This window comes from Pelecanus crispus, chromosome 3 (genome assembly GCF_030463565.1).
Source record: "Pelecanus crispus isolate bPelCri1 chromosome 3, bPelCri1.pri, whole genome shotgun sequence".
NCBI lineage: Eukaryota > Metazoa > Chordata > Aves > Pelecaniformes > Pelecanidae > Pelecanus > Pelecanus crispus.
Genome location: NC_134645.1, coordinates 59,591,013 through 59,606,050, shown reverse-complemented (window position 1 = coordinate 59,606,050; position 15,038 = coordinate 59,591,013). Strand labels below are relative to the sequence as shown.

The 15,038-nt window shown below is 42.6% G+C and overlaps 1 protein-coding gene across 6 annotated transcripts in view; it reads right to left on the bottom strand.

Annotated features, from left to right (window-relative positions):
• PLEKHG1 (pleckstrin homology and RhoGEF domain containing G1) overlaps positions 1–14,746 on the bottom strand; it is a 50,057-nt gene extending 35,311 nt beyond the window's left edge. For 4 of the 6 annotated variants that reach the window (XM_075707968.1, XM_075707967.1, XM_075707969.1 and 1 more), the window contains exon 1: positions 14,216–14,635. In XM_075707968.1, the coding sequence (XP_075564083.1) occupies positions 14,216–14,635 (420 nt within the window). Of the gene's footprint in view, positions 1–14,215 lie in introns of all 6 variants that reach the window. The other 2 variants (XM_075707970.1, XM_075707972.1) reach the window with 1 other exon arrangement.
• Between the last annotated feature and the right edge of the window lie 292 nt (positions 14,747–15,038).

Here is a 15,038-nt window from a genome sequence, read left to right as displayed (position 1 = left end):
CTAGATGCTATACCATACTCATGAGCATATTTTTGCCCAACTCCCCTCTACTCAGCACAGATGCATATAGCCCAAATTAGATGGCTATGCAGAAGAGGAACCACTGAAATGGCTCAGCAGCCTGGGCCACCCAAGCATTATTTCCACACCGTTTGAGGAAAAGGCTGCAGGTCAGAAGGAAAACATGCCACAAACTGGATCCTGTTTGTAGCCTGCTAGCTAGAGCCATGCTGACCAAACTATCTACATACTTATAACCAAAGAGAAAGCCGGGCAACAATTGTACAACAGAATAACAGCTATAACACATTCCCCATTGGTAATTCTACCAACTACACAGGTAATTATAATCTGTACCAATTCCCCTGTGGCCTGATTTGCTTTCTATTCTTTTTTCTCATTATTTCTTTTATTAACAGATTTATCTGGCATGTACAGCAACATACTCTGAATGCCTTGTGGGTCAAAAAATAGCATGCTATCCACAACAGGTGGCCAAGGATGCTGAATTCTGGTCAGAGCAGCTCACTGCAGCTCTTTTCAATTATCCAAAGTACAGCCGTACCCTGCAAAGCGAAAGTGCACTTGTAAGCCATATATACTTTGCTTTCTTGCTCTGGTTCCTTTGGCTATATGAGTCCAAGGACTGATTGAGACCCAAATCAAATCCATCTCCTTCCCATATCAAACGCTTTTGTCAGGATTTCTCCTTAAAACACATAATTATCTTTGTTGTCATCACCTTCCATGATGGAAGAAGACAGGCCCATTATTTTAGTGCAGGTCACCTGTAATTTGTACAGTAGTTTACCTGGAGACATGTGTAGCAAAACACTTTGTGCCGCCAAACTTAAACTTAACACATTTCTGACTGCTTTTCTCCCCTCATCTTCCGTCTTCCATAGTCTTCCTCTTCATTCTCTGTAATCAGCCAAAACTGGTCACACATCTATAGGCAGCCTCATTTTGACTGAAATCATCCTTCCCTTCCAGGAGTCAAAATGCTTGCCCAATTGCTCTTAAAACCATTTCCCACCTCCCATCCCATGTCAAAGCCCTCGACACTTTCAGCCCTCCAGAGACAGCCTGGCATGTTCCCACCTGGGAGGCAGAAATCCATGCCCATCGAGATAACTGGCGCCCTTAACCTCCCACTTCTGAAACTCCTCCACAGGAGGAGCAGAAGTGGCAGCAGTTCTGCCTCAATGTCTTACCTCTATTGATTCAACAGAGGGGAGGAACTTTTCAAACACTCTTTCCTCTGATGGCAAGAACTTGCTACCTAGCAGCAAGCATCTCTTGTTCCCACGTGAGTAACGCAACCACTAACCCAGGTTGCAAGTAACACAATCACATTGTCATACAGTAGCCTAATAGAGCTTAATACTTATATTTAACTAGTAGGCATATTTTTAACTGTAGATGCAGTTTGAGTGTCATAAAAATCAGAACCAGATTTTATTTCTGCTACAGACGTTGCACATGCCAGTAAATCAAACCTCAAAATAGCTGTCTACCATACAGCTTCTCTACAGGTAAAAACAGAAAATTAAATAAAGAACAGAATTTCTGCGAGCATGTCTTTCCACCTGCTACTTTTTGTGGAAAATGGTGGGAGTGGGGGGGGGAGAGGTGGTATTTGGTGGGGGTTTTTTTGGGTTTTTTTTGTTTTTTTTTAAAGACATCTGAAGCAGGAAAACCATCACCTCAGCCAAAGCATGGACAGGTCCGAAAGATCAGCACCTGTCTGAGGCTATGCAGAGCACAGTATGGCCCTGCCACCGACCAACAGCCAAAGCCAGGGTCTTTCTGAGGACAACACAGACTTGGAGATGCAGCCTCCTCTGCTCACTTCAGCAATGGGAGCAGGAAGCTCCTGGGCTCCGTGCACTTCCTACTCCCCTTTTCCGTTCCCTTTATATCCCTCGGTACCTTGTACGGAAGACTGCCACTTGTCAGTGCTAGCAAAGCTCAGCCCTTGTGGGAAACTTGGCTCCATCGGGCCTCAGCTGTGGGCTCCGAAGCACCCACCTACGTGCTGGCAGAGTACTGACCCTGCTGCCACCAAAGGAGAAGGGCGAGGAGAATACCTGCCACCACTGACAGCCAACAAGCCTCCAAATGGGCATGGTCAAAGTAATCCGTATGCTTTATACAATCTGCTACTAGATGCAGTTTGTGATTGATTTCTTTCCTCTCTGATGCCCGCGCAGAAGAGCGGAGTCTCTGAACTGGAAGGAGGCCACCTCGCTGGTGTCAGTCCTCTCCCCAGGCCCCGGGTAGGGGAAGGCACACCACACTCACCTGTGTTTATGATCAGCTTTCTCAGAACTACCCAATTTACGTGTGCAGTCAGCCCCCATGCAGGCTGTGGATAACAGCAGTAAAGCAGGCATGATACAGTAAGACGACACTTTGCTGACTGCATGTAGAAAGGGCAGAGACTGATTGTGAGAGCCCTCGTGAGAACATGGTATGAAGAAAGACTAAAAATAGAGAAGCACATTTAAGTTTTCTTTCCACTGTTTAACATTGCGGAGTAAGGTGATCGTGACAGAATTCTCCCTATGCTTTCCACAGTTAGCAGTCTTCAAATAAGTTGAAGTTAAGTTAAAGTTAACAGTATTAACTTAAATTTTACCTACAGAAGAGAAGGAGAAGAAAAAAATTTTTTTTTCATGTAGCTATCCCTGAGTGACAGATTTTTCTATAATCAATGTGACTTCCTCACCTATATTATAGATGTTAAAACACTGCTCCATTTACAGATACTAAGGACTGGAAGCAGTGACCCCTAGTAGGTCCCCTTGGCTTCATCTACATGCATGGAAAGCCACAGGGGGAGTACATGTCAGCCAAAATTAGCAGTGAGGAATTCCGGAGTCCTAACACTATGCCTTGCACCTCTAAAATGCACGCTTTCTTTGGTTTAGGCTGCCTTTGAACAGCTGTGCCCGTGTAGAACATGAGCACAGGTGGGGTTGTATACAAAGTTGTATACAAAGTCAGAAATTTCTAGGGCACGTCAATGTCAACAACATAACAGTCAGGAGATCTTGTCACAGGACTTCAAGTTGTCAGAGCACAGCTAGTCCCAGGAGCCAAAATGAGGCATTTGCCCTGGGAAACTTTGTCAGTGAGAGGTCCCTCAACACACCCTAGGCTGTTGCACTGAGCTCATCCATAGGGTCCCTGGGCTAGGACAAAAGCCTCGCCACTACGCACGGCTGGGAGGTAGCAGCATAGCTTTCTGCAGCTGTGGGTTTCCCCTCACCGCTTTAGAGCCTGAGCCTCTAAAGCAGGCTCTGCATGCCCTCTTGCTGCTGCCTCAGGGTCAGAGGACGCCCGTGTCAGCTTCCAGCACTGCCCCACAGCCCCTTCCTAGGACTGGAGTGGAAGGAGGCACATGTCCTACAATGCCTACTCTGCCAGTGTAGGGTTTGATGTCTTTTCTTTTTGCCCAATGCCTGCTTTCTTCTTGTGTCATTTTTGTCCCATGAGCCATTTTAGAAGGAATGCTGCATCTACGAAGCACTCTGGAGGGTCAAAGCCTGCCACCAGCTGATCCAGCCTGCTTGGATGGACTGCTTTCATGGATTTTGCCTTCTTTGCTGAAGTTAATTTTTGCTCTAATGAAACACAAAGTTCGATAATATTCCCCTGTTCAACTGTAGGAATTTCACACTAAAATCTCCCATCTTAAAAAGACACCCTGGAAGGCAGGCTGTCAATTAAATCAAACAATCAAACTGTAATTTGATAGAGATGCACTAAAAGCACTCATAAGCTGAAACTGGGATTCATAGATTGTACACTGACAAGTCCCCTAAATTGTCCATCATCTGTAAAGACGATATAAGTAAATCACTGGGAACAGAAACTCACATGTAACCCCAGTTAGACACTTCGGCACACTAAATTATTAAAGTTTTAACCCACTGGATTAACACCACATCCTACGTTTATCTTCGGATATCAGCCAGCACCCACTGCTAAATCACAGCTACAGGAATTTTTCCTGGAAGGTGGCACTCAGAATTGCTGCTCAGAGGTGAAGTAAGAGGCAAGTTCAGAGAGTGGATGGAGATCATGGGACGCTAACAAATGCTATCAGTAGTTTACTGACATTTCATTAAAGAGCTATGTGAGGCCTCTATCTAACCAACTTCCTAAAGTTAAGAAGAAACACAGAAGAAATAAGCTACAGTAATGAGGACAGCCAAATGAAAACATTAAACGGTAATCAAGATGTCAAATAGTTTGAGGTTGCTAGGCAGATGAAATAAGTGCTCTAAAGATTTCTAAATCTAAGGCTGCAACTGAGGCTTGACGTCAGTGTAAATCATCATCATCATTATTCAATAACCTAGAGCTTTTTTAAAAAGTATCAGCTGAAAATGTTTAATAATCATAAATTTAAAAAAATTAATCTCTAAGTTCATCAGGACATGTATAATTTAATTCTCACAACACGGCTTGGTTTGTCTGATTATAACCTTATTAAACCATAGTCAAGCAAAGCACAGAGGATTATTAAGGCACATTCAGCCTTTGAATGTGTGAGTCACCTAGGAACAGAACCTGAGTCTTGTGCTGTAGAGCCTTGCCCTGTTAAATAAACTTTCCCCAATTTGTAAGGCAAATGAATGTTAACATTTTTTAAAGAAGATCTCGATATGCTTACAAGTTAAAGGAGACATTCCAGAAGAGAAATGTTTATTTTAAAACACAAGAAGGGAAACTGAAAGAGTCTGTTTTCCAAAGAATGAAAATGCAAACCCAGCATAATGGAGAAAATCTGCACACGTCCTAAACACACATTTATCTTAACCTTAGTAACCACATGATTACCAGAGACTTATGGATGGCTTTTATTAATAATATATGAACACCAATGAAATGGAAGCTTATAGTAGGGGGTGGCTTGCAAGTGAAAACTTTTTAAAAGCGTCTTATTTGCAAAATGGTCTTCTCATGAAACCACAAGAAATAGCAGCTACCTCCACACCTTAATCTGTGGGAGTGATGAGAGCAGAAAAGACAGAGAGAGACTGCTATGTGGTTTGTTAAGCCTTCAGGTTTAAAGGTCATGGATTACTAAAAGAACACTGTTCCCTGACAAGTAGTATTTAATAACAATGATATAACAAATTTAAAAGTGGTCAAATATATCCATGGACAAAAATGGAAATGACCATAATAAACAAGTAAAATTCTGGAAACTACGGACTGGCTGGAAATGCAGAAATTTGTTTGGCTTTAAGATATCACTTCCAAATTTTGAAATTTCTTTACAGAAATCCCAATCATTCTGCAAAAAAAAAGTATCATCTTAGTAAAATATTTACTGAAAATTTCACAGTATAAACTGCACTTCCTCTCTCCTATCTCTCAGCCCTAGCCCTCCCAGTTTTGCTGTCCACCCTCTATAAACTTGCTGCTTTGCCAGAGCTGCTGCTCTGCTCTGTAGAGCTCCTCATTCGCTGCCAGTGAGCAACAGCACGCTGGAAGGCAGAGGTGAACAGATCTCTCCTTCGGTACTTTCTGAATGCCGTTAGGGTTTATACAGCCCACTACCCAGGGACATAACGTCCCGCTCCAGCCTCCGTACAGTCACGGGAGCAAAGCTTCACTCCTGGAGCCCCCTGCCCACCACCAGCACTCTTAAATGGCACACTCTGTATTTAACTACATCTTCCCCTCCCAAAAGAATAAAGCTTTCCAGAACAGAAGAATAACTTTCACCCTCTTATCTATATTCATTCGCATTTAGAAAGTGGGCAGGAGGTTGCAAACAGCACAGTGGAGTGATTTACATCCTGCTGCAAGAAAAGGGAGGACAAGAGCGGTGGCAGCCGGGCTTTTCGGCGATTCTGCAGCTCCCTGGAAAACCAGGAGGCCTCCCTGCTGCTTCTCTCCCACCCAGAGCTTGAGAAAGGCTCACTGTACATTTAGAGACAGCTCATTTATTACTGTAGCATAACTCACTCTTTTGTGCTGTTCACACAGAGAGCTGACCTCAAAACAAGCACAAAGTTATGGTGATATATTTACGCTGTCTTAACATATGCAGCCCCGTCTATATGGTGAAGCTCTGCAATCAGCTGACAAAGACGGTCCCTGTCCCAGCAAGTTTCTACAGCCTAGCTGTAAGATAAGAACTGGATGCAAAGTGCAGGTGGAGGAAACACAAGGCAGCAATGACACTTTATTCAGCGTCTTTCAAATACTTGGGAACATGCTGAATGAAAGAAATGTATGAATGTTACCAGCAGAAATGAGACTGAAGTCGTGAGGATGCAGATAAGAAAAACCACGCATCAGTGTATTTAACCCTGGCTTTGAGTATTTCCTATGAGGTTAGTTTACAAACAGCTCCCTGTTCATGCCACAACATAAGCAGTTGCCTTTCACCACATAAGTAGTTTGTTAGGTTACTTCTGGTTGTTCACAGCACAATATATTCCTACTGTGCAGCTACAAAACATCTTTTTCCAAAACCCTCTCATGTGCCCAGAAAAGCAAGGTTTGGGTTTAGTTTCTGCTTTGTTTTGGTTTCGTTAAAGGGTGCATATGATGAGAACCTTAAAGCATACATAGACAGCAAAATATTTTTGTTCAAGATCTTGGAGTTTCAAAAACAACCTCATCTAAAACTGTTTAAGACACAAACATGAACAACAGTTTGTGTATACTTCCATCACTTTAGGTTGCTTTAGGATGTTTAATATGGCTCACATCCAGGAAGCAAGAAGTCTGCAGGGAAAACTGAATAGTCCTACTGTGTCAGAAGAAAGAAGTCAGATTTACTTTAGGTATTTCTTTAAGAGTAGCCAGAACAGCTGTTTACACCTGTTTGGTAACATACCTAGTGGTGTTTCTAGATGCCTCACTTCTCAGCAGTCTCCACTGTGGATTACGGTCCTGGTTTTTAAACAGTAGCTCCAGAAACAAAACAAAACACCAACGTTCTCCAATACAGCTGCTTCCAAATTTATTACAGATTTTTTTAAGTGGAACATTTTTCTGTTCCGGTTTATACTGCTGTAACCCTGTTTAAATGTCACAGACTTCGAGCAGGCCTCTTACATGTGTACTGAGATCCTCAAACACAATTTTGTTTCAGCTATCACATCTCAAAACTGCTGGAGAAACTTCCCTTGCTTTTAAGCCAAGCTTTCCCTAAGGAAGTCGATCAAAATTTGACACAGCTCTTCCTTCATGGACGAAAAAACAAGCAGTGAGAAAGTTCATCAGCTCAAAAACATAACAAATACTAACCACAGTGAAACTTAGCACTGTCACAATCATAATACTTGTTTTGCAGGTAATTTTACATTGCTTATCCAAATTTTCTAAAAGCATAAGGATCAATCCCTAGTCAGAAAGGACAGCATGTGAGCTAATCTGCTTTTAACTGCTTTTTAAAGTTGTAGCAAGATAGATTTCAAAGAAGGAAGAATCTCACTCTGAACATCACCGTTGTGCTTTAAATCTAAACTGAATGTCTATTCTCTCTATATGGGACAGGCTCTGCAGCTGGCCCCAGAGAGGAGAGCCTGTTTCCAAATCATCACTCTGTTCATGAGGAAATTAAAAGTAAACTACCTAAAAATCATGCATCCATCACCTGCGTTCTCTCTTTTGTGCTGAAGATTTAAGACAAATAAATTAAGTATGTCAGCAGTCTTTGTCAGAATGCCTAGACTTGCAAAACTGGAATGCCTATACATAAAGCTGAGGTATTGTTCCATAGCTTTAAAGCCACTGATACAGCGCACTAACTTCTGGCCTTAATACACTGAAGAAAAACACTAATTGTGAGACCACACATCACTGCTCCCTACACTGAGTGAAATAAAAGCAATGAAAAACCTCAGAAGAATGCCATCATTACAGTCTGATGATTACAGCAGTGCCATAAAATTCAGGATGCTTACACAGGAGCGATCGGTACATCCTCACATATCACAGTTACCTTCTCAATAACACTCAATAAACTTTCCATTGAAGCACCCTGTGAAGTTTCTCATCTATAAAATGCTCAAAAAAAGAGCAGCTCTGCTAATTAAAACCCTTTCTTTTTGGTGGGTGCTGAAATTCCATACTGCAAAACAGAGGTACTCTTCCCAGAGTAACATCTTCACATGCAACTTAGGTTAGCAATCTAAAGGTACCTTCCTCAGGCATGTAGGTTAGCAGCCACAGCCATAGAAAAAGAGGCTGCAAACAGAAATTAAGTATAATGTGGGAATAAAGCTTATGGGATCCCGTAGCTATATTGGGATTCCCACCTTTTGAACCTAGGAGGAATTAACTTTCTCTTAGTTACGCTATCCAGCAACCCAGTGCACAAGCAGCTACATTTTTACCAACTCATCGCAAGAAGTGACAATGTGCACACTGCGGTCTTCAGAGTTGTCTTTTTAACTAATTGCCCAAAACGTAGAAAGAGACATCCTCTAACTGCAGCACCAGGAGGCAGGAAACCGGGAACAATAAAACTCCAATCCTGACTTCCTCCCAGAAGAACTTCCCTTAATCATTGGTGCCATAATACATATCTACTGCAAATGTCCAATATTTCCCCTTTCAAGGCTTCCCCCCACCCCCCCAAGGGGCATATAACTTCGACAGACATGCTCACCTCAGATGAAGCTTTCCATGCCAGAAACCTGCCTCCCTGCTGAGTTGTTTAAGGAGATTTCAGAAAAAGCATTCCCCCAGGCCTTTTTGAGAAAGAATGCCCTTTTTTGCTCATGTTGAAAAATTTTGGTGACCTTTCCCCCCAAGAAGACAAGCACCCCCAGGCTGACTAGCAGGGACATGAACCATACCCTCGCATCTCAAGGAGGGGCAGTAGCAGATTGGAGCATAATGGAGACTTTGTTTCCAAGACTATGCCTTTTGCTATCTTTGTGCAAATCTCCCTATATTTGACCATACTGGGAGGAGGAGAAACCCCCCAAATTCACATATCCCCAAAAGGAACTTTTAGCAATGGCCCTTTGCACGTTTCAGCTCAGGCTTCACAAGGTCTTAGCCCACAACTGCCATTCTGCCAGTAACATCTGGTTCAGATCTGCTCCTCTGAAGCAAGAGCAGGGAAATGATTGTTCTGTGTCTCGGCGACCCTCTACAAACCTTATGTAGTATGGAGAAGTGTGCTGTGCAGTTCCAGCGCAGAGGAGACACAAAGGAGTCCTACAGAAAGATGGGAAGGGGAAAACGAGAACAAAGCATGATGAACACCAGAAGAGAGTGTTAGCAGAACTTAAGAGGGCAGAAAAATGAGGAATGGTGATGAAAATGTTGTCAGACCTGCCAAGAGAACTATGGAGAGAGATCTGGAGCTAGCAGAGACTAAGAACATGGGAAAGAGAGAGACTAAAAAGTGATCTATCACATGAGGAAATAAGACAATATGGCCTGATGGGGGATGAGGGTGGGATTTACTGAGAGAACACTTTGGACAGATGGGTGGGAAGACCATAGGCAGAAGACTGTGCAAAGGAGAATGGGACTTTCTGGGTAAAAAGCCTTGAATGAGGAGTCTTAAGTATAAAAAGAGTGGGCAAAAGATCGGGAGAGGAGACAAGACAGAGACTTCAACTAGTCCAATAGGGATGGTTTAAAAAAATGTCATGTTTGGAGTGAAAGGGTAGAGGAACTCATTCACATAAAAGAAGTCTCCCAGATTTCAGATGGAGTTCGATTCCTGAAGCTCAACCTCTATTTGCATAAAATATTTGTGAAATGCACTGACAATGCACGCTTCACTCCCTTCTAGTTACTGTATAGATGCTAATGACTTCTTATTGATATTATTTTGCTGATAGGAGTTCCTATACCAAATATCTCAGTTTCACACAGTGGATCTAGATGTTCTCAATGGGCTGATACCACTATGAGACTGTATTTAATGTAAGATAACAGATGCATGCACTATAACAGTACATTTGCATTATGCCTTTATTTTGCAAAGGTAAGACACAAATGTGGATGTCCTTTTCTACAGTTACAAACATTTGTACAAATTATGAATATGGGCTTCTGGCTCCTATGAACTGCAAGAGCAAAACACATTTTCATTATAAACTCAGGAAAAAAAAAGAAAACTTACTTCAGTAAGTGACTCTAATTAAAGTTTATGCCTATTCTAGCTAAATTACTACTTGAAGAAGTCAGGCTAGGTCCTGGAGAGGAGAAGATCTGCAGGTTCTGCCCTGGCCAGTACACCTGTCTGCATGACACAAGCAGGAAGCAGAGGTATCCGATTTCTCATCACAAACTTGCCCTAAACACGCTTCGAGCTGTACTAACTCAAAATTTTAATTATGCTTAACAGATCATCTGATAAAACATACCAAACAATGGAAAAGTTCGCTCTATCTTTGTTACAGTGCTTGCCTGTGCAAGAATCACAGCAGCATGCCTCAAAACAATCATAATTCAACTGTTCTTCCAGGTCACAGACAAAATGGCTGTACTGGCTAGAAAAGCAGTTGTTTTTAAAGCATATCCTGGGGCAAAGGGAGCCAAATAGTGCCTGTACAGCCTCCTCTCACTCATCCTAAGCCCATGAAATACTCCTTATCAGCAGTTTAAAAGAAAGCTGAAGAACCTCAGCAGGTCTCCAGTATCAGTTAAAGATCACATTAGCCATGTCACATGAAGTTGATTTCTACCTGTGTCTACCAACTTGGTGCTGTTAAGAACAAAGACCACCCAGATACTCAAAAGGCAATAGAAGTTATGCCTTTTCAGTTTATTTTTATTTATTTACTTATTAATGACCTAACAGCATTAGGCCAATAAAGGCATCAAAAAGGGTGAAATTCTGTTTTCCCCCACTCGCTCCACAGTCTTTTATGTCAAGCATGATGACTGTATGTGTTCTAAGGGTAACAGAGGTTGAAAGGACACTGCCCCAAATAGTATGCTAGGCTAACTCTTAGTGAGCTGACTTTGGATAAGATGAATAGTACCAGGATCCTACATGCAATTTCACACCATCCATGTTAAGGGGTCATTTATATACAGCTAATCCTGGAAACCAGTTCCAGGCACATGAAGGACAAGAAGCTAATCAAGAATAATCAGCATGGATTCACCAAGGGGAAGTTGACCAGCCTGATAACCTTCTATGGTGAAATGACTGGCTTGGTAGATGAGTGGAGAGCAGTGGATATTGTCTACCTTGACTTCAGAAAGGCTTTTGACACAGTCTCCCATAAGATCCACATAGACAAGCTGATGAAGTATGGGTTGGATAAGTAGACAGCAAGGTTGACTGAAAACTTGCTGAATGGACAGGCCCTGAGGGTGGTGGTCAAAGGCACAAAATCTAGTTGGAGGCCAGTAACTAGCAGCATACCCAAGGGGTTAATATTGTGTCCAGTCCTGTTTAACATATTCATTAATGATCTGGATGATGGGAAAGAGTGTGGATATATTAAAAACCCAACCAAACAAAACCAACAAAAAAACCCTACAAAAAACTAAAACCAAACAAACAAAAAAATCCCTCAACCCCCCCCCAAGAAGCTTGACCCTGCATCACAGGCAAATATGCTTTGCGTTACACCAGAAATTTAGAGTGGATTCATGGATGTGAGTTTTGACACCCTCTCAGTTCTAGCTCTAGAACCTGTTTCAAAGTGCTGGAAACAACAGTGAAAACATGTTCTTTTTAAATATATTTCTATTGTCTATGGAGAAGGTAGCATCAGCAAATCCCAGGGGACAAAAAGCAATAGACTAGATCTGTACTGACAGTTCTCAGCTGGGGGTAGAGGGTGGTTAAAATAGTACCTATTCATTGCTCCCTTTTTGTTCTTATACCATCCTCAATCTGACATCTCTTCAGCTTTTAGCTCTTTGTACCTGGGTTGCGCTGCTTCTCTTCCTCCCTCTCTCCCCCTGCCAAAAAAAACCCCACCCCAAACAAAAAAAACTTCCTTACTATTTTTAGTCTGTGTACATAAGCTGCTGTATTGCAGTCAGCTGCAAAAATTGCTAGAGAGCTCCAGTTCCAACAATTTCATACTCCCTTCAACCTTCCACTTCCTGGGTTTTCTCTCATTTCCTCACATTATTTTCCCTCTAAGGATTTTCTCTCTCCACTTAGCACTGGTTCATTTGCTTATGCTTTCCTCCACCAGCTCCCACCTTCATGCATCTCTTCAGTTCCCACACACTTCTCGGGCAGCAGTCGTCTTCTGACTTTTCCCCAGCTCCCCTTTTCCCATTCTCATCCCATTTCCTAACCAGCTGCCAAAATCTGACCCATGTTTATCTGGAAAATAAGACAGACCAAGCTGCTTCCCTTCATCTTAGTTTGGCTCAGCACCAGTCATCTGGCTGCCACACTAAATGGCCTCAAGTCACAGAGGCCCAGATAATCAAATCCTGTAAGGCTACAGCAGTCCTACAGATGTCTGTGGAGTCTTCCCATCCTTCTCACAACCCCCACCCATGGTTAGGCAAATCACTACAGCATTGCTAAGGTAGTTGTGGAGAAAGGAATCCTGAGAAACATATAAAATGGTCTCCTCTGTAACATGCTTCCAGTCACACCTCCCTCCCCTGAAACCAAGCAAAGAACATGCTGCACAGGCTGAGGTACCTGGTTCCCCACTGTCCTCACCATCTGAGAAGGGCTCCTTTGAAGCCCTTGGATCTGCAACACCTGCCTAAGAAAAGCCCCACTGCCAACCACTCTCTCTCTCAAACAGGCTGTCTAGTGCCACACAAAGCTTTCCAGATTCATTATTTATTGGTTGCTGCAGAAAATACGCTTGGGCATTTCACAGGTAAATTCCTCCAGTTCTTTCATAACTTCAAGTGCATTTGCTCATTTACTCTACATCTACTGTAGTGATGCTTGAAGTATTTCTAGCAAGCATTTGTTGGCCTTCCTACTTGTCAATGGAAAATCTGTTTCAAGATTTTAATGATAGTTTCCAGTTTCTCAGGTTGTACAGTTTACTGCATAGGAGGACAAGTGAGGGCTACGGTTTCCAAAACCATGGAGGTCATGCCTAGTGAGCAGTGACTACACACAGAAGCTGGCTTGCTTCTGTAGCATATGACAACCTTAAACACTCCAAAATGAAACTTAGGCACAGTTGAATGTAATGAAACAGCAGCAGCACAAAAAAACTTCTTTGTGAGAATTTTGGGGGGTGGGGTGCTAGTGTTTAATTGTGATGTGCATTTGCGTTATCAAAGTCTTAGCATTTTTTCCTGTTCATTGCTTGCAGGACCAGGCAGGTTGGAACTGCAGGTGGGGAGAGTGTCTCCAGCTGACTGATATTTCCTTTTGCAGATGACCTCATACAGCTACCTAAAGCTATATATTCTATAAACAGCACATTGAACATGCACCTCCCAAGGAATCCTTCTTTGTGGGTTAAGGACATAGACTACATACAATAGCCAAGGGACTTAATTGTCATCTTCAAAAACACAACAGAACATGGCGCTGATGGCACAGTTGCAGTACGTGGAGTGAGCAGAACAATCCACAGAAGGACTCATCCAAAGGGGAAATGAAAGATACTGTTAGGCTGGGGATTGGACAAAAACTCACTGCTGCTAATAAATGCTATACCCATTTATTAGCACCACCAATTCAGAATTAGTATTAAAGAAAATGTAATTTCTTCACATAACAGCCAAACATGAGTATTTCCCAGCAAATACACATGCCATATTCGGTACTACAAGCCAAGGACATGGAGTGAACAGACTATAGCCACAAGCCATGAAAGGGAGGAAAAAAAAGGCAGGAAAGAGCTTGCAGGACTAGGATTTGGTGGGGGGGAAGAATCAATAAGTGATATCCTTCAGGTAAGGCATTTAAAGGGGCAAACAAGCTGTCTGGTTGTTTCTTCTTGCTATACATTCTAGGAAACAGAGCATTGTACATTTTTTTTTGTAAATAAACACAGAGTTTACCACTTTGTTCACTACTGCTGTCAACTGTAGGATGTTTTTTTTTCTGTTATTTCTTCATAAACATGTAGTAACAGCTTAGATTTATCTAATCAAATAAAAACTAGAAACACACAGGAACAATGTTATTACACTAATTTATAACGACTAGCAAATGCCAATTCTATTGTCAGGTCCATCTGTCCTGCCATGAAACCAAACAATGTAAAAAACAGCATTATGGAACAGTTAATAGCATCCTAACCAAGACTCCTACCTTGACAATGCTTTTTAGATCCTGCACATACATCCTCTCTGTCTCCAGAATCTCTTGGACGACTCTGTCTACGTAGAGGAGCTTGGGACTGGTGGGCTCTGTGACCAGGGACATTGCACAGTTTTTGCTCGCTCCTTTTGGTTCTGCTTTCCTTGGCATGCTTAGTCTTTTTTCAAGGCTCTCCTCAGGATCCTCTTGATCTGCAGGGGAGTTTTTGCGTGGCTTGTTGCTGGAAAATCGCCTGGCTGGGACCAGTTCTAGCTTGATGGCACCCGTTTCTTTATCCTGGTTGAACAAGCCCAAGTGGCTGTTTGAAACCAAGGTCATTCTGCTTCCAAAGGAGCAGTGGCTGTCCCTGGAGGAAGCAGAGGAGGAAGTGGAGCTAAAGCTGACGGGACGGTCACTGTCTGACAGGTCCATGGTTTTTTTTTCACAGTAGCGGAAAGGTCTGCTCTCCTTGTGCAAATCTTCCTCTTTTGTCTTGGAATCAAGGGCCTCCGTCACAGCTGGTAAAACATCAAGAGGTAAGTGGAAGTCATCTAAAAAAAATAAACAGGAGAAGTGGGTTTACTGTGGCTGTTGCACATAACACAAAAGTTGACAACAGGTACTTTTAAAGCTTTTTGCATACAAAATTGCAACAACTCTATTATAAACTAAAGACAACCAGAACAACACAATTTGGGTGTCACTGTGGTTCTAATGCTTTTCAAGTGGTGGGAATGCCCCACTGGCGGGCTACAAAACAGGCACGGCAGACCTCCTGCTCACATATATGTCTCCGGCACGTCCTTCTTGTGCCAGTGTACTGGGCTTGGTGCTA